General features: G+C 40.9%; 1 protein-coding gene across 6 annotated transcripts in view; it reads right to left on the reverse strand.

Annotated features, from left to right (window-relative positions):
- The window catches only part of NKTR (natural killer cell triggering receptor), a 41207-nt gene extending 18066 nt beyond the window's left edge, over positions 1-23141 (reverse strand). For 4 of the 6 annotated variants that reach the window (XM_086614234.1, XM_086614231.1, XM_086614232.1 and 1 more), the window contains exons 1-5: positions 22677-22740; positions 14062-14136; positions 8700-8807; positions 8182-8226; positions 6351-6438 (exon numbers count right to left, since the gene is read on the reverse strand). In XM_086614234.1, the coding sequence (XP_086470360.1) occupies positions 6351-6438; positions 8182-8226; positions 8700-8807; positions 14062-14136; positions 22677-22734 (374 nt within the window). In that variant the 5' untranslated portion in view covers positions 22735-22740. Of the gene's footprint in view, positions 1-6350; positions 6439-8181; positions 8227-8699; positions 8808-13355; positions 13381-14061; positions 14137-22676; positions 22764-23123 lie in introns of those variants that run through there. The other 2 variants (XM_086614235.1, XM_086614236.1) reach the window with 2 other exon arrangements.
- Between the last annotated feature and the right edge of the window lie 270 nt (positions 23142-23411).

Below are 23411 nucleotides of genomic sequence, written 5' to 3' on the forward strand. Positions count from 1 at the left end.
ATTTTCAGACAAAACTGAGTCTATGTTTTATTAAACACAAGGTTAAAATTAATATTAATCAAGTTGTATGCAGAACAAGGATGCCTAAAAGAGGGCTCTAAATTTTCTTTGGAATACAAGGTACTTTGAAAACTACAGTAAGTTCTCCTTAAAAAAATAAAAAGAAACCTATAGACATAACCTGCTTGCATACACCATTACACAGATAAATGTTAGAAAAGAGAATCCTCCCACTCCCCTCTAAGTCCCAATCCAGTGTCAGAACACATGCACAACTTTAAGCAGATGAATAACTGCTTTAAATGGGTTTATTCACATGCTTGCAGTTCCATAAGTGTCCAAATGCTCTACTGAATACCAGTCCCAAGTACATCCTTCGAAGGATGGCACGCTGTAACTTAAATGTTTTGATTTACAAATGAAACGTGTTGAGTCAGTAAGTCTACAACATCACACACTTCCTAAGTCGCTGACATCTTCCTTGTGTTATGAAGCTTTTCTAAAAGTAAGAAAAACAGGGGTTTTCTCTAAAATATGGGTGTTGCTATCAGATTACTTGTGTTCAGAAGTAGAGAAAAACCAAATGCATTGCAGATGCTAAAAAGACAAGAACACGTGCACCAAGTAAAACATACTTTTGCTCTGGTGCAACTCTGAACAGCAGCAACGTTTTAAAACCGTAGGATCAGTTGAGCTTATTCGTATTTTTTTCCTCCCCCCCAAAAAAATCTGTTAGTTCTTAATGATGTCTCTGCATATCTGAGCCTTGAAGTGATCTGTTTGTTACTTATCACACAAAAACATCCTGTGAATGTTTTCACACAGGCTGTGCTTTTACATTTAAAGTTTTTAGGTTTTTATATTACTATCGACTGTTTAAAATTTAGCTCGAAGGCATTTCACTCAGAAAAAAAAAGTAATTGTTGATTAGAAAAATACCTGTTTTGGGACACCAAAAAGACTTAGAAATGAACCATTTTTAATAAGCTGGTAACATTCAGAAATCATTTGTAAAATCAAAACAAAAAAGTCCTCACGATTTACTGTATCCTTATTTAGCAGATCAAAGTCGTTAGTTTGTTTGAATTTAGTAACCGGGCATGGCACCACGCATTAAAAACATTTTTAAAAACAAAAGCAGCTATTTAGTTTTGAGCAAGAAAGCAAAGCTTGAGAGACACATTAAACCAACAATACCCTCAACATGGAAAAAAATTAATCCATAAATCTAGCAGTAATAGCAAGACAGCCTCGAGTTTTAAGTAGATTTTGAACACAGAAGCAAGAACTCAAAGCATCTGAACTGCTAAAGAGCACAACGGAGGACTCCTCTTTAAATTGTAATAAGGATGCATTCCTCGGGAAACTACTCGGCTAAATAACAAGGTAATAAATTAACCGTTACACAAAACTTCCCAGTAACAGCAAAGAGGTTGGTTACTTTTTTCCTTCCTCCTATTGTTTATGCTTCATTCCTGTACAATCATTTCCATTTTTCTAGTAAGTGTAGACAGCTTTTTGTATGACAATGGAAGCAAAGTTAAGCCCATGCAAGCGTCTGTAGGATCAGGAGTCTCATCGTTCCACCAGTAATCCAGACACCGAGCTGGAACATCCCAGAACAGGACAACTATCCTCTCTGACTCTATATGAGGGACCATCCTGCACCACCAGTGATGTCTGTGCAACGCCCTAAACACACTCCCTCAATAACAGTAATATTTTTGGCAGCAGCCCAAAACAGATATTGGAGTGTACAGAAACAGGAAGGTAATTCTAGAGTGGGTCCTGTCAACCTCTACCTCGTTTGAGGGATTCCATACCTGAGCATCCACATGGAAATAACAATTAGGGGATTAACACACTCGGGTAGCGTTCAGAACACTTGCTGAATAACTTTTGGTTCTAAAAGAAGTTATTTACAAAATGGAAGTAAATTAATAGTGGTGCTATCTGAAAATACAAAGAGCTAATTTATAAACTGGTACCTTACAACTGTCTTCAACACAAGTCTGCAATAAAATGCTACAACAGAGCCCTCTGGGCACAGAAAATGGAAATTCCAGCACTTCACAAATCTGAACATCATATGCACACTTCTGACTCTTTATTCTATTTTTCCATCTCACAAGTTTCTACCAGTGCTTGAATTTACATTATTCTTTTTCCACTGGCCTCACTGGAGCTTCCTAACAATACTTACAGTCTTTTCCATGCCCACTTCTCTATTGCCGCTTCCAAATGCTTCAAATTCATTCAGGCCAGAGAAAACCCCCGAGGAATCAAAGCAAGCTGATGATATTTTAGGATCAGTCAGACGTTTGTTTACATTAAGATTAGCCTGGAGCTTCCGCTTCAAGTAAAACTGACCACTGCTGCTCAACTTTTAACAATTTTTGGGCATTGCACAGTCTTGCTGTGACCAGTTTGTTAGTGCAGTTTGTCAAAAAGAAATATTTGCTGCCTAATTACTCTCTGTAAAGCCTGGTTATTCCAAATGGCACTTCTCTGTGGTAAGCAGGGAAAGCACTTCTGCTGAGCAGCAAAACAGCCCTACTTGGACAAATACTTACATAAAAGAAAATAACTTATTTGCACTCCCTATCTGCTACAGTAGACACACGTACAATAGAGAAACAGAGACTTCTCATCCCTGAAGTTACCTATGAAAAACTGCAAACATCTCAAGAAGTTCAGGTGGAGATGAACTATTTCCCTTTCTATAAACCTAATCAATAAACTCAAACATGTTGAGGTCATTAAAAAAGAAAATCTCAAGACTGCCACTGAAGACTGTCTTTCACACAATTTTCAAGTTACACCTTTGAAGAACATTTTTCCTCATGATAAACTACGGAATAACTGAGTATTCTTTCGAGTATAAGAAAACACATTTTAATTTCAGCTTAAAGTATATCACTAAAGGAAACAGATATACTTTACTAGAGAAAAGCTGTATGGATGCACAGCACATTCCCTGAAGTAATCAGGCAAACGTCACCCAGCAAAACTGGTTTAACATATTGCATTTTAAAGCAAAGTCTGAAACTGCCTAAAGTCTTCAGCAATTGTTTCCTACTTTGAATCTCGAAATTTAAACTCTCCATGTTATGAAGGACAAGGACATCCCCAACACAAGAAGGACGTGGAGCTGCTGGAGCGGGTCCAGAGGAGGCCACGAAGATGATCCGAGGGCTGGTGCACCTCTGCTCTGGAGACAGACTGGGAGAGTTGGGGCTGTTCAGCCTGGAGAAGAGAAGGCTCCGGGGTGATCTTATTGCAGCTTTCCAGTACCTAAAGGGGGCCTACAGGAAAGCTGGAGAGGGGCTTTTGACAAGGGTGTGTAGTGATAGGACAAGGGGCAATGGCTTTAAACTGAAAGAGGGGAGATTTAGATTAGATCTAAGGAAGAAATATTTCACTGAGAGGGTGATGAGGCACTGGAACAGGTTGCCCAGAGAAGTTGTGGATGCCCCATCCCTGGAAGTGCTCAAGGCCAGGTTGGATGAGGCTTTGAGCAACCTGGTGTAGTGGAGGGTGTCCCTGCCCATGGCAGGGGGTTTGGAACTAGATGATCTCTGAGGTCCCTTCCAACCCAAACCATTCTGTGATTCTATGAAGCAGAAACCAAGTTCCACCATTAAAAAACTACACAAAAAGACAGACTGTGGAACTATGCGATTCACCATCCGTCCCTGTCTACTCATAAACTGAGTTATCAAACAAGAACCTGACTTTACACACATACGCACAGTTGTAGGTATACAACTGGCTGTATACATACATCCCCCTGCCTTTACGAGCAGCCTCAGTGGCTCCTGCATGCATGCTATAACCGTAAATACTCATTCCCAAGATCAGCTGCACTACTGGAGGTTAAAGGTGGGATTGAACTTCAAGGCATTACCTTGAATGCAGTAAAGGCATCTGCAAGGGAGCTAGATGTAGGGAGAACACTCTTTTGCCAACATCCAGGCATCCCGAGCTGCCCTCCTGTATCCTGCCTGGCTTCCAGCTGCTATTCCAGGAGCGCAGGGTGTCCTGCAGGTGCTACATCATGTTTGCACACCCTGCCTTGGAGTTCCCAATGGTGTCCCAAACAGCATTAGATGCCTGCGTGCGGAAAAAGGAAAAAAGCCCCAGACAAGAAGGTCACAGAAGTCTGGAGCATTAGAGCATCTTTGAAGACTTCGACAGCAGCCCACCTAAACCTCATCAATTATACTGGGAGTTCACTCCTGGGCTTGATTCACTTGCCTGACTCCAGGGAAAGCTGGTGTCATTTCAGACACTACAGGATATCCAAGAAATCTGTGCGGGCAGGCAGGTAAGACTTGAGACCTTCGGAACATCCACACCCTTCTCTCCCAGCAGCTGAAGGCCAGATAGGACACCTGAGGATCCTAAAAACGGCTTCAGATTCCTATAGGCAGCTGAGGTGGATCTGGCTTACGTGGAGACGATTATGTTCAGGCATCTTACACTGCCTGAATTCCCACCAAACTAACACTTTCTCTTTACAGTGATTTTATGAAAAAACAGGATTTTTGAAGAAATCTCCATTCTTCAAAATACTTCTATATTTCAAGAAAGTGATCTTAAATACTCTTCATTTTACTGTCCCATGTAAATTATGATTTAGCATCTAACAACCCTGGATTGTTCTGGTGTGTGGCAGAGGCAAGGTGTTTGTCTGTTAAATGTCACAGAACAAATAAGCTGAGTCTACTGAGCATAAGGGAAAGAAGACAATTTCTGAAACAAATGCAGGAGAGAAAAGAAACTTTAGAGCCCTCAAATGACAGCTTCTTGACGATGTGGCGTCATGTAAGTTTTCACGTATATTGTTCAGATAAGCTTAAAAATGGAAAATCATGACAAGAGAACCAAAAGATAAGCCAGAAAGTCATAAATAGTAAACCAATGTCTTGCAGAGAGCTTGTTAAACCACTAGGTTGTTGGTTTTTTTTTTATATACATAGATTGTTTTCCATTTTATATATATCCATTCAGATTTACTGTAACATGTTGAGGTGTGTTTGTTTTGTTTTTTTGTAGGTTGGGGTTTTGTTTGTTTGTTTGTTGTTTTGGTTTTTTACATTTATGATTTTATCTCTAGGGAAAGTCAGAAGAGCAGTAACTGAAAGATTTCCTCTTAGAAATAATCTTCAAAAAATGATTTTCCTATTCATTTTCCATTTTTAGGACATTCTTTAGGAAAAGACCTAAAAATGTCTCTTATCTGAACTTCACTGTATCATACTGAAAATCTTTTTCAGGCAAAGAAAAAAAAGAAAGTGTCTTGAGGACAATTTACTCCTTTACTGAAGACAGTGAAGCGCCATTCATTCTTATCCCCCAAGAAAGATGGCAAAGAAAAAGGTTTTTCTATGCAAGTAGCTACACTAAAATTTACTTTGTGAAATAACACTGGTGTTTTCAAAAGTTCTTCTCAGCACAAGCCCAAAGTTATAATTCAGATCTTTCCAAATACAAACCATTAAATAGAAGGCAATTTTTGAAAGGGAGTTAACAGGAGGAATAACCACATAAAAATTAACAAATTTAAAAATACTGAACCTAGAATACAACTACTTTAACCAGAAGACCCTGACACATCAGACCTGAGGATTTATTTACGGTAGAGTCTTGTGTTTTCTACAATTTAACAGAATATGACTACATACTAGAATGGATTTTTTTTTTTTTAAGGTAATGAAGAAAAAAATCTTATTATCAGCACATAATTTTTACATAGTGTTGGTATCAAAGTAGTTGGCATATGCACAAGTGAACAGAACTATGCAGCAGTACAGAAGAAAAGCATGTCAGGAACCAACACTCCAAAATAAAAAAAAAATAATTTTAAAACACACACCAAAACAACAAAATCCCCACTCATCCTCCCCTCTGAAAAAAAAAATCCCCCCCAAACTAAATCATAAATCATCATATTTTAAAGAGCACATGCAAAACCAGACAAAGCCCCTCTAGATCTCACTCCCTTTCGCATACAATGCTCGACACTGTAATTTGCAGATAAGCTGTGAAGATTTGCTCAGTGCACACACAAAGCCAAAGAATCTATTTTCTGGACACTAAGAACTTGCTGCAGAAGCTATATTTTTTAGGGTAAAAAGCAACGAACAAGGAACATCCATGTAGTACCAGCTTTTAATCCAATGAATGCCGTGAGTAAATTGCAATAACTAAAGTTTCCTACTACAGTTTAAACCCTACTCAAAAGAAGGCAGAGAACATTGTCACAGATAATTTAGCAATACCATCTTTCTCATGAACAGCGCTTCTCTGTTGAAGAAAAGCTCAACTGTCGTGGTACAACTACTCACATGAAAAATTGGGAACCATTGGTATGTTTCCCTCGGTTTGCCATTGACAAAAGGAACGCTCTGTCATGTTTGAGAATAAAGTTTTCATCTGTTTGAAGAAAAAATATGTTTGTCAGATTTTCCCTGACAAGGAACGCAAGTCTAATCGTCTTAGTAACTTATGGATGCTATAAGGAGAAATTCTGCTGCTGCTGAAGAAACATGAACAAAACCAAAGTTTAAACCAGCCTCTCAGATGTTACAGTAGAAGCAGTTACGAGACAGAAAGCATTCTTAAAGAAAAGTTTCAGATATAGTGCAAACATTTCTAATGAAAAAAAAAAAATTAAAGTCATCATTAGTGTCTTCAATAAACATTAGATTCTCAGAGACTTGGATTTAAATCCAGCATTTTCTGGGCAGACTTACTGACATCCTAAAGTAGGACTTAACACTAACACAGATATTTACAGAGCATGCACACCTCAGGTAGAAAGATCTAGAGGAAAAAGTCATTTCCCTGGCATGGCACATTAGAAAACAGCCCCCTATCAACTCAAAACTGGGAGTCTCAAAACATACAAGGGAAAAAAAAAAAAAACAAACAGATACTTGAATGAGAAACTGAAGAACATATTTCTTCCTGCAATCTAAGCATATCATCAATTCAGACTAAACTAAACACGCATTTTATACTCCAGTGAATTAAAGAGGCCTTCTGGTTGTACAGAATATAATATAGAATAAACCGAGATCTTCTGAAGTTTGTTTTCAAAGCTAAAAATAATAATTTGCGTGCACAAAGCTGTTATTTTTAAGATTACATCTCCAAACACAGTGCTATGTGTTCAGCACTCGCTGCCTTTAGAAACACCCCCTAGTAACTTCGTAGCAAATGGATCTATTCAAGATTTCTTTTGCCTCGAGGCTGCAATCCTCCAACACCAACCCATGTCTGTGTTTAGGACAAATTTAATGGCACGCACTTAACCACCAGAGCTGCTTGCAAAACAGACAGAACCAGAGGCTGTTATACATAAGTCCATACAATGCCTTCATTAACACTTAATGTCACAATAACTATTGGTTTTTTGCAAGAAAGAATTGCATGTCTTTAAAGGAATACTTTATAAACTCACCATTTTCCTTCCAACAACAGATTTTAAGAGGTAAATGTCCATTTATTTACAAATTCCTTGCAAGTAAAATAACTTGTGTAGCATATCAACAAAGCCAAACACTTTTAGAAAGGAACACTAAGCATACAAACCTTGAACAGGGAAAGGGAGGAAAGGGACGTGAACAAAAGAAGAAATAACTGTTTAGAGTTGGAAATTACGCCAGTATTCTTTCTCAGAATAAGTCATTAACCCTCAGAAAGGTTAGACACAGAACTCCTCACTTCTCCAAGCAACACAGATATCCATCTACAAACGGACGTACCAGTTGTCTATATATTTACTAGGGAGGGTACAAGGGAACAGAGTTTGAATTTGTGTTACTGAGCTTTTGTCTCTTACCTTTTCATTTTGCAAAAGACCACATTCTCTATAAACAAAAGAATATGTTGACAGTTTTAGGCAGGAAGATAGGAGTTTATTCATGAATAAAGTTGCCTAACCTCCATGCTGAAAGTCACGTTTAACCAATAATGTTAGCCTTAATTAATTGTCAGTTAAAGTTAAATATTACCAAAAAAAAATTATCTGAAAGTCATGCATATAAAAATAATTCTCATGCAACATTAGTTTCATGCAAAAGGTGATCTATAAGTAGACCTGTTTTCATTAAGTAGCTTGGGAATCAAGACTTATCTCAGACAAAGAATCTGCAGAGACATACTTCCTCTTACCTTTAAAATAGCCACCATAAATAGATTCACCTCCTTTTCCATTACCTACGCATTAAAAAGCACGAGTTAAACCTTTTGTTTATGAAAAAAAACCTTTCTTAAACACTTCCTAGTTCATTTACTAAAAATAATTTAAAAAAGTAAACTTATTCAAACAGTGAGGTCCTTCTGTCAATAGAGCATCGTTAGTGTTGCCTCTGCTGCAGACACAAAAGTGAAAAGCAGTAAGACTAATTTTGGATGTGAAGTCTGTTTTAATAAGAGAGATGTTAACTCCAGCAAGGGTTTTTTTTTTTCTTCTTCTTTAACTTCACACATTTTCTAAATAAATATTACTTCAGTCGAAACATTTTAGAATTTCAAAGATTAACAAAGAAACAGGTGATCTAAGCTACGAATAAAATATTTTTATGGCATTGTGATGCTTCCATGGTATTTTCTAAAAGTATATTATAACCACGTAAGTTGTAACATTTCTGTTCCACTTAAAACATTTCAGTTTTAAGAGTGTATTTTACCTTCGCTGAAGTCCCCACCCTGAATCATGAAGTTTTTAACTACACGATGGAACGTAGTGCCTTTGTAACACAGCTTCTTTCCAGTTGTTTTGCCAATTCCTTTTTCACCTGCAAGAAGGTTAAACAAAAACAATCTCCAGACTGTGACTGAACAAATTCCAAGGGTTTTATATCCACTAGCACTAGGGAGGTAAGGCAGCCATCAGAATAGCACAACCATAAAAGATAACACCATCCTACCTGTTGCCTTTTCACCCATCATTAACAGCAGAAGGACCCATTTACGAGGGGACTCTCAAGTGAAAATTAGGTTTCTTAAAGAAAAAATTTCCTCCCCTCCCAAGGAGTGTACTTATTAGCAACCCACTGGGAAAAATTTATAGGAAAACAAGAGTTCATGATACTGAGAGGTTAACTATTTTCTGTGGTAGTATCTACGTCGCTTTGTTGGCTGAAGTTTACACCGGAGTCCTCTTCAAACCAGTTACACATCTGGATGTGCCAGATGAATCCCAGGACAGAAATCTGAACTCAAAACAGGCTTCAGCTCGGTTTCAATGCCATCCACTCTTGCAAAAGTGGGATTAAGCTACTCTAAGCACATGGCACATCCTGACCAATCCACCCACAGCGTCAGACCACCCCTTAAAACGATCTGCCCAGCACCAACCTCCATCATCTCGGTACGAAACTGGCACAAAACAGACTTGTGTATACAAGAACCATTCCAGGATAAATGGAACGAGAATCATAACGGGGAAAAAAAAAATTAGAATCCCCCAATTCTGAACTGGTACCAGGGCCATTCTCACCCAGCAGCAGAAGCCAAGCCAGCTCATGGTACCTGTTAACCCTGTCTGAGCCTGAGGTCTCCTAAGTGGCACTCGGTGGACTCCCAGAGCAGCTGTAGTTCGAGCCCACTGCTGATTTTTGAGACAGACATCCCAGAACCTCAAGCTTCATTAACATTTCTTCCAAAATTCAGAAGAAAAACTGCACTGGGTGGATGAGGGTACTACAACTGAGAGAGCAGAGGTCCTATGTAGTAGGTTCATGAGGGATTGACACTAGTCCAGTCAGGGAACATACAAGAGGCCCTGACTTTAGCTTCCAAGGAGAGGGGAGCTGGCAGAACATGGCAATTAATAGGTATATTATCTCCTGTGCAACAGCTAAATTCCCATGTAAGCCACACGTGTGGGAGATATTCTGCAATGAGACAGGACAAACAACCCAACATTCAGTTTTGTCCCACCACTAGTTGTGGAACAGGCATTTGGCACTTGGTCAGAGGACATTTACCATGTACTGCCCTCGGAAGCATGTGTACTTGTTACTCGGAGTCAATACTCCCCTTTTGCCATCTGTTGTGTTCCTCCACCCAAAATCCCCCCAAATTAGCCATTTCAAACAGCCCATTGCTGCCAAGATGAGGCTAAAGAGCAGTTTGTGGCACAAAAATCATTCGTGGTGTTGCTGTTTATTGTACTTGTAGAAGCCCCCGCTCAGAGAATACAATTTATTTTCCATTACGCTGACTCCTCATACCCATAACTCATGTCTCCTCCTACCCCATTTTGATTTTCCGCAGAAGTTATCCAAGCAAAGATATTTCTTACAGGGATGGACACACCTCCCTTCCCCCTAAAACATGGCCTTCTTTGCTACAGCATTGCAAACTCCACATCGATGCATATCAAGGAGTACCTGCCTGCATTTCTGGTCATGTTTCAGCACATCTCAGGCTACGGATAATCCCCTTACAGAATGGGATCCTGCGCTGCACTGGACCACATCATTGAGATGGTACATTAAAGTTGTAGTCCCTTTTTTTTTTTTTTTTTTTAACTCTCCTTTATGGTATCACCAAGACAGCTTAGTCCCTATCATAATGAGTGGCAATACCTGTGATGTTCCCTTCCTTTCACACACAACACAACCGTGGGCAAAGTCATAACTCCACGATGTTCCCACAAGTCACAGCCACTTTACACAACGCCCTTGAACCCTCCACCATCTGGCCAGCAGCTAAGTTCCTGCAAGAACTAAGTCACGCTGATTTTCAAAACCAATCCTTGGACTGCCAGTCAGGCAAGGGACAGAGACCAGTTGTTCCACTGGTTAGAGCTGCAGCACTTCCCTAACTTCAGACACTTTTCTGCAACAGTCAGTACAAAGCCCGTGGGCTGGGCTTCTTTTTTGTTTATGGTCAAACACTTGCCGTATTCTTTTTGCCCTAAGTATGTCTGAATTTTGTCTGAAAAAGAAAAAAAAAAAATACATCTTTGAGCCTCATCTACTTGCACCCTTCCTGCCTAAGCAGTTCTCTCCAGGTGCTGCGAATCACTTGGAAGTGGGATGGTGGAGAAGAACGTACACAGTTCGTACACTGCAAAGGACGACCCATTAGAAGAAGAGGGCACAGCACAAGGGCCTTTATCAAAGTGTCCTTCTGCCTTTGGCTGGTAAACTTTGCTCTCGTGCCCTATTAACACCCTGCGCTGTCAACCCAACCTGAGATATTTGGAATTAGACACCCAACAGCAGTCTCCTTTGAGATTATGAGAAGGGAAGCTCCAGACAAAGCACCGAAGAGGAAATGGGCTTGTGCTTATCCAACAGGTGGGCTGACTGAAGGACCTGCAGATGCCAGTTTGCAAGTCCAGACGTTTTAATTTAAATTCCATGAGCCTCATTCCAGAGGTCAATGCAATCTTACCAGTACATCTTTATCTCCCATCACAGAACTGCTGCTCTTCTGAGACAGGCTTTGTAGGTCCCCTAACATAATCTTGGCAAGCACAGAAGCAGTACCCACCTGGAACACTACATCGGTCCACGAGGACAGGGAGAAAGTACCAGAGAACTGCTGGATCCTATTGTGAAGGGTGTGGATCATAGAATCATAGAACGGTTCGGGTTGGAAGGGACCTCAAAGACGATTCAGCTCTAAACCCCCTGCCATGGGCAGGGACACCCTCCACTACACTAGGTTGCTCAAAGCCTCATCCAACCTGGCCTTGAACACTTCCAGGGATGGGGCAGCCACAACTTCTCTGGGCAACCTGTTCCAGTGCCTCATCACCCTCTCAGTGAAATATTTCTTCCTTAGATCTAATCTAAATCTCCCCTCTTTCAGTTTAAAGCCATTGCCCCTTGTCCTATCACTACACGCCCTTGTCAAAAGCCCCTCTCCAGCTTTCCTGTAGGCCCCCTTTAGGTACTGGAAAGCTGCTATAAGATCACCCCGGAGCCTTCTCTTCTCCAGGCTGAACAGCCCCAACTCTCTCAGCCTGTCTTCATAGCAGAGGTGCTCCAGCCCTCGGATCATCTTCGTGGCCTCCTCTGGACCCGCTCCAGCAGCTCCACGTCCTTCTTGTGTTGGGGACTCCAGAGCTGAACGCAGTATTCCAGGTGGGGTCTCACGAGAGCAGAATCACCTCCCTTGACCTGCTGCCCACGCAGACCCTAAGCCTGACCTGCTGCTCCTGGCCACAGTTCTCATCTGTAGTACCATGCAGGAGGCAGCATCCTTCTGTAAGGTTCAGTTTAGGTGCCGAGGCAATCAAGGTTCTGACAGGACAAGGCAGGAGGGCAGGGAAAATGGCATGTACAATGCAGAAAAAATAGCAGTAACAGGAGCACTGGAAGAACTCGTCAAGGAGAAGCAGAAAGGCAGACAGAACAGCTGACAGGAAAAAAAACCTCAGGCAAACTGAATGGTAACACAAGTGTAATTAGTGTAAATAAGAAGAATTAGCCTTAGCCATGCAAGCCTAGCCTCCAACCCAGCCATCCCAATTTCAAGTTTAAGAACTACCACAGCAGAAGAGAGATGGCTTCTACCAGCAAAAGAAATGCACATAACTTAATTCTCTTAAACATCACATTCACCAAAATAAAGGCAATTACTTCAGGTTCTTCTAAATGCCTTTCTTTCCCCTGCAGAAGTTAATTATCGTGTGTTTATTAGCAAATTATTAAAGATATTTGTCAAATGATCATTCTATCCTATGAATATGCAGTGACAAACACAATTTGCAAGAACAATACAAATGTTTCAGATTTTAAATATTCTAGTCTGATCTGAAGAGTAGACCTGCTAAATCTGTGTTTACTTTCAAATAATCAAATATTGTTGCAATTACAGACAGGTTCCAGCTGAAGACATCAATGAAACCTGTACAGCCAGCTGTAGAACAGAATTCAAACAGGGATGCAATACAAAGAAGTCAGACTTTTTTTTAACAAAAAAAAAAGTTGTTCTTTTTTCTGCTTGTTTGTTTCATTCCTCACTAAAGCCAGATGTTAAAACGCTGCCTGGAAAGTCCTGCTGGACTGTTTTAATGATTTGGAAAAGTTATTTCATATACAAGGTAGAGGCTTCACTGGTGCAGTTAATTCAAGGTATATCACAAGTCTCACCAAGAGACACAGAGTGCATTCTTTGCATAAATATCAGACACCAATTCCTATAATAACCTAATCAAGATTAATCTTCAACTTACAGCCGAAAAATCCCTGAGGAACAGTGCAGACAAACCCACAAAACTCTCACTACCCATACATACTCTGCCAACCATTAGAAACCATTTTTAAAAAGTTAAGACCTGCTTAAAAAAAAAAAATAATTGGTTGAAGGGTGCTACATTATACCCAGACGTTCTTTTGCCAAGGCTGTCTCTCTAATATCACAGATTTCTTCTCTCCTTTCTCGCACCAAACAATCCCAGGATTTCTCAGGCACCATCATATTCCCTTTTAGTCCTTCATTTAGCTAAAAATGAAAACATTTTCTCAGATTTAACAGATGCTCCTGTCCTCTGATCCCTGTGCAGCACTTCTATGAACTTGAAATACACTAAAAATCTTATTATATATTTTTATACAAGAAAATATCTATATATATTCAAAGTTTTATATAGTGTTCCACGACAAGTGTCACCATTTTACTGTGCAGTGACATTACTACTTAATGTCTCTCCTGATAAATCCTAAAGAACTGCTTGCCCTTATCACATTTGTGTAACTTCAGTGATCAATAATTCCACCAGTCTCAGCCTTCTACCTACAGGAGCCTCACATTAGGAACAACAAAAAAAGTTTTGTTCCATAAATTCACAGTTTTGCATTCTGTAGTCACATATTATCTCCACCACTCTAACTCTGTCACAGTTACAGAATACCACACTATTTCCTGCTCTGCATTATTCAAATCCTTCTCAGTGCTAAAAAGATTCAGTTTTGTTTTTATCAGAAAAAAAATCGATCAGCACTATTATTATGCTGTGGTTTATACTTGCATGAACAAAAAATAATTGTAAAAAACATTAAAAATCTTAAATATAAGTATGCTACTTACCTGAGCACAAGCAAAGGAAGTTTTTGCACGTCTTTGGACATATGTCTGAGAAGAGCTGAAACATAATTCGACCAACTAGAAAACAAATAAAAAAATATTTAAGAGTTTTATAACTCGTTCTAATGATGTAAGAAAATCTGCGCATAAATAAATCAGCATGTTTGGAAAATATAGTTTTCTGAGAAAAAGTTATTTTATCAAGCAGAATAAGAAAGCATCTCAAATATGCACATATTAAAACACGTGGCAGGAAAGAACAATACCATAATTGTAACGGTATTACGTAATCTTCATTTTGTTTACATCTAATATATTAAAAATTCTAACAATTCCATTTGGATTTGAACCTGGAAAGCCAAATTGATTTACTAAAATAGTTCATCTTGTCAATTCGCTGCTGGTTTGAGAAAGAAAAAGATTTGCCATAAATACAGGTCCTCAGAGAGCTGGAATAATTTCCCCCCAACCCACCCTCCCTCCCCCAGTACTATGTTTATACAAATACATTAGTAATTACATTTCCATGGTTCTCCCTGTGATCATTACCTAAAAAAACCAACTTACTGTGTTAAGGATTACAGACACGTTCGCACTCTTTGCCTAAAATCCCTTAGTTTAAAAAATAAAAAGAATAGATGAACTAAAGAGGAAAGATAAAAGGCAGGCAAGCCTTTTCCAAGTGCTATTTTCCAAGATACTGGGATGCATATTACTAAAGGAAAAAAAAAACACCAAACAACAAACCAAGCCCCAAATACATGAAAACTTTCCAAAAATACACAATTAGCAATGAAAAAGTTATCCCTATAGGTTGTGAAAGAAGCCATCAAAGCCACACTGTCAGCCAGCATTACAAGGGACCAGTAACAATCTGTCAATGAGCACTACCCTCTAGTGGTATACACTGGTAAGGCTTCAAAAATAATTTTAAAAGTAACTACCCCAGGAATTAATTCTTTTCTCTCAAAGAGGAAAAAAGAAAATGACATTCAAATGTATTTTATTCAGTACTTCATCACGAAGAAAAATTCTGAGAGGCTCTTAAGAAACTGAGCTCAGTTTTGGGGCTTTGTCCAAACGTTTACAGCAGCCAGCGAGGGGAACTGTTGGTTCAAAAAGGGGAGGAATAAAAAAAAAATAACAGACCACCCGCATTTTGTACTCTTAGATAAAAAATTCAAGATGTCTTCAGGCGTTAAAATGCCTGCATTTCATTTCTCTGAGCATTCATCATTACAGCATCGAAATCCAAAGGAAGTGAGTAGGGACAAACTCCAAAGAATGAAGAAGCAGCGACTACTCAAAGGTCCCACTTTAAACAGTGGTAGGAAAAGGCAACTTTTTGGAGGTGGAGACACCATTGTAAGTTACGTGGATTGAAGAGTCAAGCAGAGAACACAAAAGAATCATAGAAACATGGAATGGTTTGGGTTGGAAAGGACCTCAAAGATCATCCAGTTCCAACCCCCCTGCCATGGGCAGGGACACCCTCCACTACACCAGGTTGCCCAAAGCCTCATCCAACCTGGCCTTGAACACTTCCAGGGATGGGGCAGCCACAGCTTCTCTGGGCAACCCGTGCCAGTGCCTCACCACCCTCAGAGGGAAAAATTTTTTCCTTATACCTAATCTAAATCTGCCCTCTTTCAGTTTAAAGCCATTGTCCCTTGTCCCATCACTACATGCCCTTGTAAAAAGTCCCTCTCAGTACCTGCTGATCAACCAGCTTTACAAGCACAGCACTTCAGAAGAGCAGAAATCCCATTCCTCTGCTGCCAAAAAGCGCCAGCCTGAACAGGAACCAAGTGCTTTAGAAAGCCACGGACAGATCTCCTCTCTGTGAAATGACATGATGCCATTCAGAGAAAAAGTTGTCCAGAGCAGAGAAACACAGAACAGCTACTGCTTTCACCAGGGTGTCAGCTGCCTAGGTGTGCTAACTCCTAGGTGTTACTGCCTGTGGGCTCCAGAAGGGACTTCTGCCCTCAGGCAGAAATTGCAGAAGTCTTCTGGTTGTAAGTTTCTGTCCTTGTGGTTTAATCCAGACACTGTCCCACTCCCAGGGAATAGGGAAGAGTGTTAAAATGGAAATCTCATGGGCTGAGATAAGAACAATTTAATAACTGAAATAAAATTAAAAGTAATAATGATAAAAATAGCAATAAAAATTACAATAATGATAATATATAAAATTATACTAATATATACAAATAAGTGAGCAGTGCAATTGCTCAGTACCTGCTGATCAATGTCCAACCCATCCCAGTTAGCGACTCCAAAACCAGCCAAGTCCCAAAATTGCAATCTCAGAAGAGCGAGAGGCCCAAAAAGGGATCCGAAAAGAGAATGGGAGAGAAACAGAACTCCAGAACCCCAACTTCCTGGGGCCAACCGTTGTCTATACACTGGGCATAACATGGAACATTCCATTGGCCAATCTGGCCTTCAATCCTAATTCTAATCTCAAATCCTCAACCAGGAGTTGTGGGCTCTTTGTCCCAGCCACCCTCTCCCCCACCTGTTGTGCTCCTGTACACTGGCAAAACACGGGAAGCTGGAAAGCCCTTGATGTCTCAGCACCAGCTATAAACATCAGCGGGTTATCAGCGTTCTTCTCATAACAAATCCCAGACTAAATCCAAAACACAGAGCTTTTCTAGCGACTAAAAGAAAAGTAACTCTGTCTCAGCCAAAACTGGGACAGTCCCACATACAAACCCCACCACATTTCGCACCTTAAGCGGCAGACATCACCACTTCTGCCTTCTGGTGGAAGAATGCCATGATAAGCTCTTGAAGATGTCAAGGTAGAAGATGGCAAAAGACATTCCTAACTAAGGCATCACCATTTCAACAGCATCTTTCTCTAGTGCTTTGTCAATAATAACGTCTGCCAGTTTCCCATGCCTTTCAGCTCCTACAAACCAACTGTAGATCCAGTTTAAAAGATGAGGTTATACAGGGGAGAGAGATCCTGAAGTACTGCTTACCCTGTTATATCCAGCTCTATAAAAAGTTGCCATATGCTTATAACACACAAACCACATACTGTGCATCCATCTGGTGGGTTAGTGTCTGTATTTTACCTAAGCTGCACGAATACCGTTATCACTGCAAGATAATATTTTCCACTGACAAACAATTAAATGTGTCAGAGAAAGACCAAACACATTTTCACACCTTGCTCAGATAAATATGGATGAAGTAACAGCTGTTAATAAAAAAAAAAACTAAATAAAAAGTATTTATACAAAGCATGTTTAGAACCTATGAATCTTTCTCTTACCTCTTCTCTCAAAAAGAAAAAAAAAAGGAAACACCTCATTTTAAACTTGGAGTTGAGGTATATGCTGACATCACACAGATAGAAAAAAACATTTGAAATGCAACTAATTTCCTCAGATTTAAACACCTCTTCTCTGAAATGATCCATCTTCACTGTATAGAGAAAATTCCCAATACTTTCTTCAGCTCCATGTCCCTGATACAAAGGTTATCTGATTAGAGAAGTTTTGTGTGACTAACCGTAAGGCTCGATTAGCACCTTAAGGCAAACAAACAAAAAAATTGCTAAGAAGAGTAACTCAAGGAGGTGAACTCTGCTCACAAACCTACCCAAGCCCCTCCGTCGGCCTTGGCCAAGAAACGAGCCCCCAGGGACACCTCACTTCTTCACTAAACCCCAAAATGCTGAGATTCTAACAACGAAACTCTCCCCTAACTTGAGATGCAAATCTTCCAGTACCACCAGAAATTTATACAAACCTTGAAAATCCTGATTTGAACACCTCAGCAGGTAGGACATGTCTATAATTTTAATTTAGTGTTGCTCTCAAGAGAGGACTGTTTCTCCCCAGCTCATAGCTAGGAAGACACGCTGGTCCGTACCACAGTGCAGATCTGACAGTGCCGTACTTTTTGTGCAAGCCAACACCACGGGAATTTATCCAACCACAACCTAACACTTACCTTTTATTTGTAAAACAAACTTTGTAAAGTATTCTTATTTGTTAGCAGGCTTTTAACTTGTTTTACAAAGATGTTTTTTGATAGAAATTAAGTGACAAAAGTAGTATTTACATCACTGGTAATTACATACAGCAAGTGATGCACATGTAAAGTCTCAGATGTTTTGAAGCTTGATTTCATCGTGCTATCTGTAGCTAATGAGCGATATCAATTAGAGAAATCAGAAGGCATAACAACCAGAAATAATCCAATTCCAGAACTCTAGTTTCAAATTGAAAGATGAAAACCTCTTCTCTTATTTTTGAACCCTTCATCAATTTTTCAGCCAAGGAAGAACTTGATTCAAATTAGAAAGGTAAAAATTCAGGGTAGGAATATCCATGGTATATTGTAATAAGGGCTCCTGCTAGCAAAGTTCATTAAAATGATTATTGATTTCAAATGTTTACCCAATTATTTCCTCCAATTTAGCTGCTAAGCTTTTTAGAAACAACCTCTGGAGCAAAACACACATTGCTTAAACTTGTTTTCCATGGAAAACAAACTGTTTTGCTAGATTATGTTATGTTCAGGTCATAAAGCTGTCTGTTTCAGACAGACAGTCTCAAAATAAACCTAAATATATTGGTTTTGTCTTTCCCCAATTTCTTAGAGCAAACCAAGCAAGCGGCCACTGCAGCACTTCTCCCAGTACATCAACAGGAACATCCTGCTGAAGGAGAAAACATGGATTACAATCAGTAAGACAGTGATGCATATCCCTTACAGATGGAGTCTGCCAGAGGCCCAAAGGCTTAGATAGATTTGCGGGCAAGTTTAAATAACAGCTCACTAAAACGGCTGTATTTTAATTTTATTAATTTCTTTATCCCTAAATTTGTGAACACGAAGTCATATAAATTTAAAAAGACTCCCTTAAAGTAGAAATGAGGCTGCAGTTTCTAGAAAAATAAACCTTACCATTGAAAAAGAACAGATTTCATTTAAAACATCACTTAAAACATGGATGTCCCAATTCTCCTGAGTCTTGACACATTAACACTTTGTTAATGCCTCCTCACCCCACCTCAGACTCTTTCCAAGGAACGCCTCCATAAACTTCTTTCCCCAGCTCTCTATAAGCCTCATCTCCCACAAATACTACCCGAAGCTCCCTCCATTCTAATCTTCCACCATCTCCACAAAAGTAAACATACTCCAGTACTGCACACAACAAAAATTGACCATCTCCAGTTTCACAGAGAAACACAAGTGAGAGGCTACACTTGGTCTTCTCCCAGCAGAAGCGGCTGGTCAGTCTGGTCTTCCATTTACTAATCCAATTTGTTCTAGACCTCAAGGTAAGTCCTCAGGGTACTTCATTCTGCACTGACAACAACAATCCCAAAATACACCAAACTTCAGGCAAAAGTGACCAGAAGGAAAGAGGTAATGGAAGAACAGAGTGACTGATAAGGGAAGGGGCATACCGCAGGAAGGAAAGAAATTGAAGGGGAGTGAAGAAGTGAGCAAAGGGTCAAAAAGTAACAGAAGATGGAAGAAAGAAGTAAAAAAAGAGGAGAAGGAGGAAAATTCTTCTGTGCATAAGAATGAAAGCAAGCAAGAATGAGCAAATAGAACATACTTTATGAAGGACAAAGCCAGTGAGTGGGGCAGGGAGGAGAGGTGTGTGTAAAAAATCCTGGATGGCCACACCAACTATGTGACATCCTCATCAGACATCTGTTCTAATCATCACGGTACCTGAAAGACTGAAGCTCCACACATATTCTGCACCACAGAGTAAATACAGAATTATTTACATAGGCATCTGCTGCCACCCCAAAATTCTTGGCGTACTGGAAGTAGCTTACTCCTACATGCATGCTGCAGGTGTCCAAATCCATCGGTCAGGGGGTAGCCAGAAGAAGGGAGAGGTGCTGTCTGTGATAGTATCAAAATAAATGCTTAGTCCTGATATATTCTCCATTTGCTCTTTAAAAATTATGAACCACGATGTACATTCATTAAAAAATGCTTAACAAGCAACTTACCAAAAGCAGCCCAAGTTTAGACTTAAACACCAGCACAAAGCCTACAAAGTTTGCCCCGCTGCTAGAGGCACATACAAGCAGACACCAAGTTTTGTTCCAAGATTCTGTAGCTAAAATTAAAATGTGGACACAGAAGCTGTAATAAAGCTTCTGAAAGCACAACCAAAGCTATGATATCCACTGCTGTATTTTCTAAAGGATCTAGTTACAGAGTAAAACGGATCTGAACTCTGCAGTCACCTCCCCTCTCACATATGCATGCACACACAGCACCTTTTGCAGCTCCTCGTCATCTAGTCTGTGCACTGCTCTCTTCTTTTTAATTGCTACAGGTATCTTGACAAACGTTGGGTAAGGAAAGTCTGTGAGGGGAAAGCTAAGAGTTGGCAGCTGCGTGGGGGAACGTTTTTGGACTCCAAGCAACCTACACTGCTAAAAATGACACGGTTTTGTATTCTGCAGGCAAAGGGATGTCTCCAGTACTGTCAGAGGCGCGTCCTCTCACTCTGCATTTTGCAGAGAGATATTAGTTCAGCTTTTCAGTATAGACAGGGCAAGGGCAATGTCTTAACTCCTAGCTAGCAAGAAAACACAGAACTGTTCTTTCCCCGGTTCTTCTCCCTACGTCTAACTAAAATGTACAAAACATTAAAATGAACACACACATTAAAATGAACAAACAAATCAGCTTACTGTATTAAAGTCGAATAAGAAAAACATTTTTAAAATCTGCTGGCAGTTTAAAAGTTAAAATTAAAACCTCGCTAGTGCCAGCAGGAGAGTACATCTCTCAGAGTTAGCGCTTCGTGTCATCTGCTTTATCATTCACACTCGATTCAGCTTTTGAAGGTCATCTTACAGCTAAAAGAGCAATGTTTCAGCTTTTAAAATACCACCTCAAGTCCCAAGAAATAGTTGCACATAAAGTAGTAATTACATGCAAGTCCTGACACCAACATTTAACAAATCGGCACGTTTTCCTGCAAAAATACAAGTCATTAATCAGCTGTAATAAAAATTCAGAGCAGGGCTCTGAATTCGATATACAGCTGTGAGATTCCTGTTCCTTTAAAGAGAAAATAAATATAGACAGCCACGAACAGAGCCAAAGTCCCTGCATCTGCTCCAAGTAACGAAAGCCCTGCACCACCAAGAACACTAACGCTGCAATTCCTCTCTGGCACCGCTATCAGTCATCAAACCCAAGTAGATGTGAGGGAAAACAAGGTAATCCACTTTCACTCGTGATGAACGGCACCAGGCTGAGGAGGGGACGAGGCAGGCAACAAGACGTATTATGAAACGGGAGCAGGAACGTGCACAAAGAGAAAGAGCAGAAGAAAACAGCACAGGGAGAGGTTTCTTCAGATGCAGAGTCAAAATAAAAAACCCTACAAAGATAAAAAGCAAACGGGATGAAGAATGAGCTGTCTTTGATATAAACCAATCCCAAATTACCATTCCTGAACTGCAAACTTACCCAACCCGACATATTTTTTGTAGTCTCATTCCAAAGTAAATTTCAATTTAAAGCAAGAGGAAATGTTAAGCTCCATTCACATTAAGATTTTTCTCTTCAAAAAAAGGTATTCAGAAAAGGCACTGTTCATAACCCAAATAGGAGTTGCAACAGCAACAGATTTATAGATATGCCCCATATCAGGTCACTGAAGTAAGAACTGAATCTTTCTTTTGAAGTTTTGGTGAAAATAAAAAGCAAGCCAAATGGGTTACAGCTACATTTGAATGCAACCGAAATTTGAAAATGCAGAGATATAAACTCTTATTTCAAAGGTTTTCAGAGAAACATTGAAGCAGAAAATGAAAGTGAAAGCATAATGAAGCCATCATTTATTCATTTTTCTAAGAGACAAACAGTAGCAATATAAAGCACTGGGTATACCTGAGACAACTAACATGCATCGATTAATTTGTGCTCAAAAAGATGGGCAAGTAAATCCATCCAACCATTTTTACAGAGCGATGAAAACAGAGGAGGGAATCAAGTAGCTATTCCAGGATTAAAACTCAGTCTATTGCTTACAGGCGATTACACTTCCCATAGGGAAAATATGAGTTAAAAGAGGGATTATTTCATTGTTATTAAAAGGGTCACCTGACGAATTCTTCATTTACATTCAGAAGACTCAATTTAAGCAGGGGAGGAAAGGTTTAGATCAGATGATCTCCTCGGGTCCCTTCCCAACTTTAATAAATGTATGATTAAAAACAATTCTAGGAGTACCTCTCCAGTTTCCTCACAACTTGTCCCAATTTCCCACAGTTTATACAACTGCAATGAATAATACACATCCAGAGAGCGCTTCTAACACACAATGCTTTTTATCTTCCAAAATAGCGTGCGTTAGCCTTACCGAACCTATGGACGCGAACAAAAACCTACCTCAAAGGGGAATAAAAAGCATCCAGCACCACAGTAAACACCAAAAGTTACTAAAAACTAACTCAGAAAATAACACATCGACGGCCAAACTCATTGCTAACGGCTCGAGTCAGTCATTAAGGGAAAAAACGTGGAAAAAAACCACAAACCAACAGAAACAAAAAACAACAAACAGCAGTTGGGCCGAGTGTCAGAGCCGCGAACCTCACCTGGCTCCCGGTTGATTTCGATCTCGAAGAAGCACTGGGGCCGGTCCTGCACGCCCATGGCCGCGGGCGGCCCCTCGGCCCCGCCACCTGCGCACAAAGGAGAGGAGCCCTGAGGGGACCAGCCGCGCACCGCCCGCGCCCGCCCCGCGGCCCCCCGCCCGCCCCCCTCCTTCTCCGCCGCCGGGTAAAATGACACCGCCGCGCCGCTGCCAGAGGCTCCGAGCGACACCGTCCACCCCTACACCGCCCTCAGCCCCGGCGGAGGGGCCGCGGGAGCGTGAGGGCGGCGGCGGGGCGCCGGCGAGAGGCCGGCGGGGGGAAATTCACCCTGAGGAGAATCTGCTCCTCTCACGACCAGGGTTGGAGTGGTGGTGGGGGGGGGAAGCCCTGTCAGCGCTGCCCGCCCTGCCCGGCCTCTCCCCGGGCAGGCAGCGGCCGCGGCCTTACCTGGCAGCTCCGGAGCTTTGTTCCTTCGCCGCGCCGCGCCCCCGCTACCCCCACCCCCTCCTGCCGGGAGGCTCCGCCGGCCCCGAGCGCCATTAACCCACGGACTCCATGGCCCGTCCGCCCGCCCCGCCCCGCCCCGCCGCGGCCCCGCCTCCCCCGCCGCGCCTCGCTCCTCCCCGCCCCCGCCGCGCTTTCCCGCCGCCCGCGCGGGGCTGTGAGGGGAGGCGGCTTCCCGTGAATGGCGGGAGAGGGAAGGCGCTTTATGGAATAAATAACGCGCTGAGCCCC

This window comes from Tauraco erythrolophus, chromosome 7 (assembly GCF_009769465.1).
Source record: "Tauraco erythrolophus isolate bTauEry1 chromosome 7, bTauEry1.pri, whole genome shotgun sequence".
Taxonomy (NCBI): domain Eukaryota; kingdom Metazoa; phylum Chordata; class Aves; order Musophagiformes; family Musophagidae; genus Tauraco; species Tauraco erythrolophus.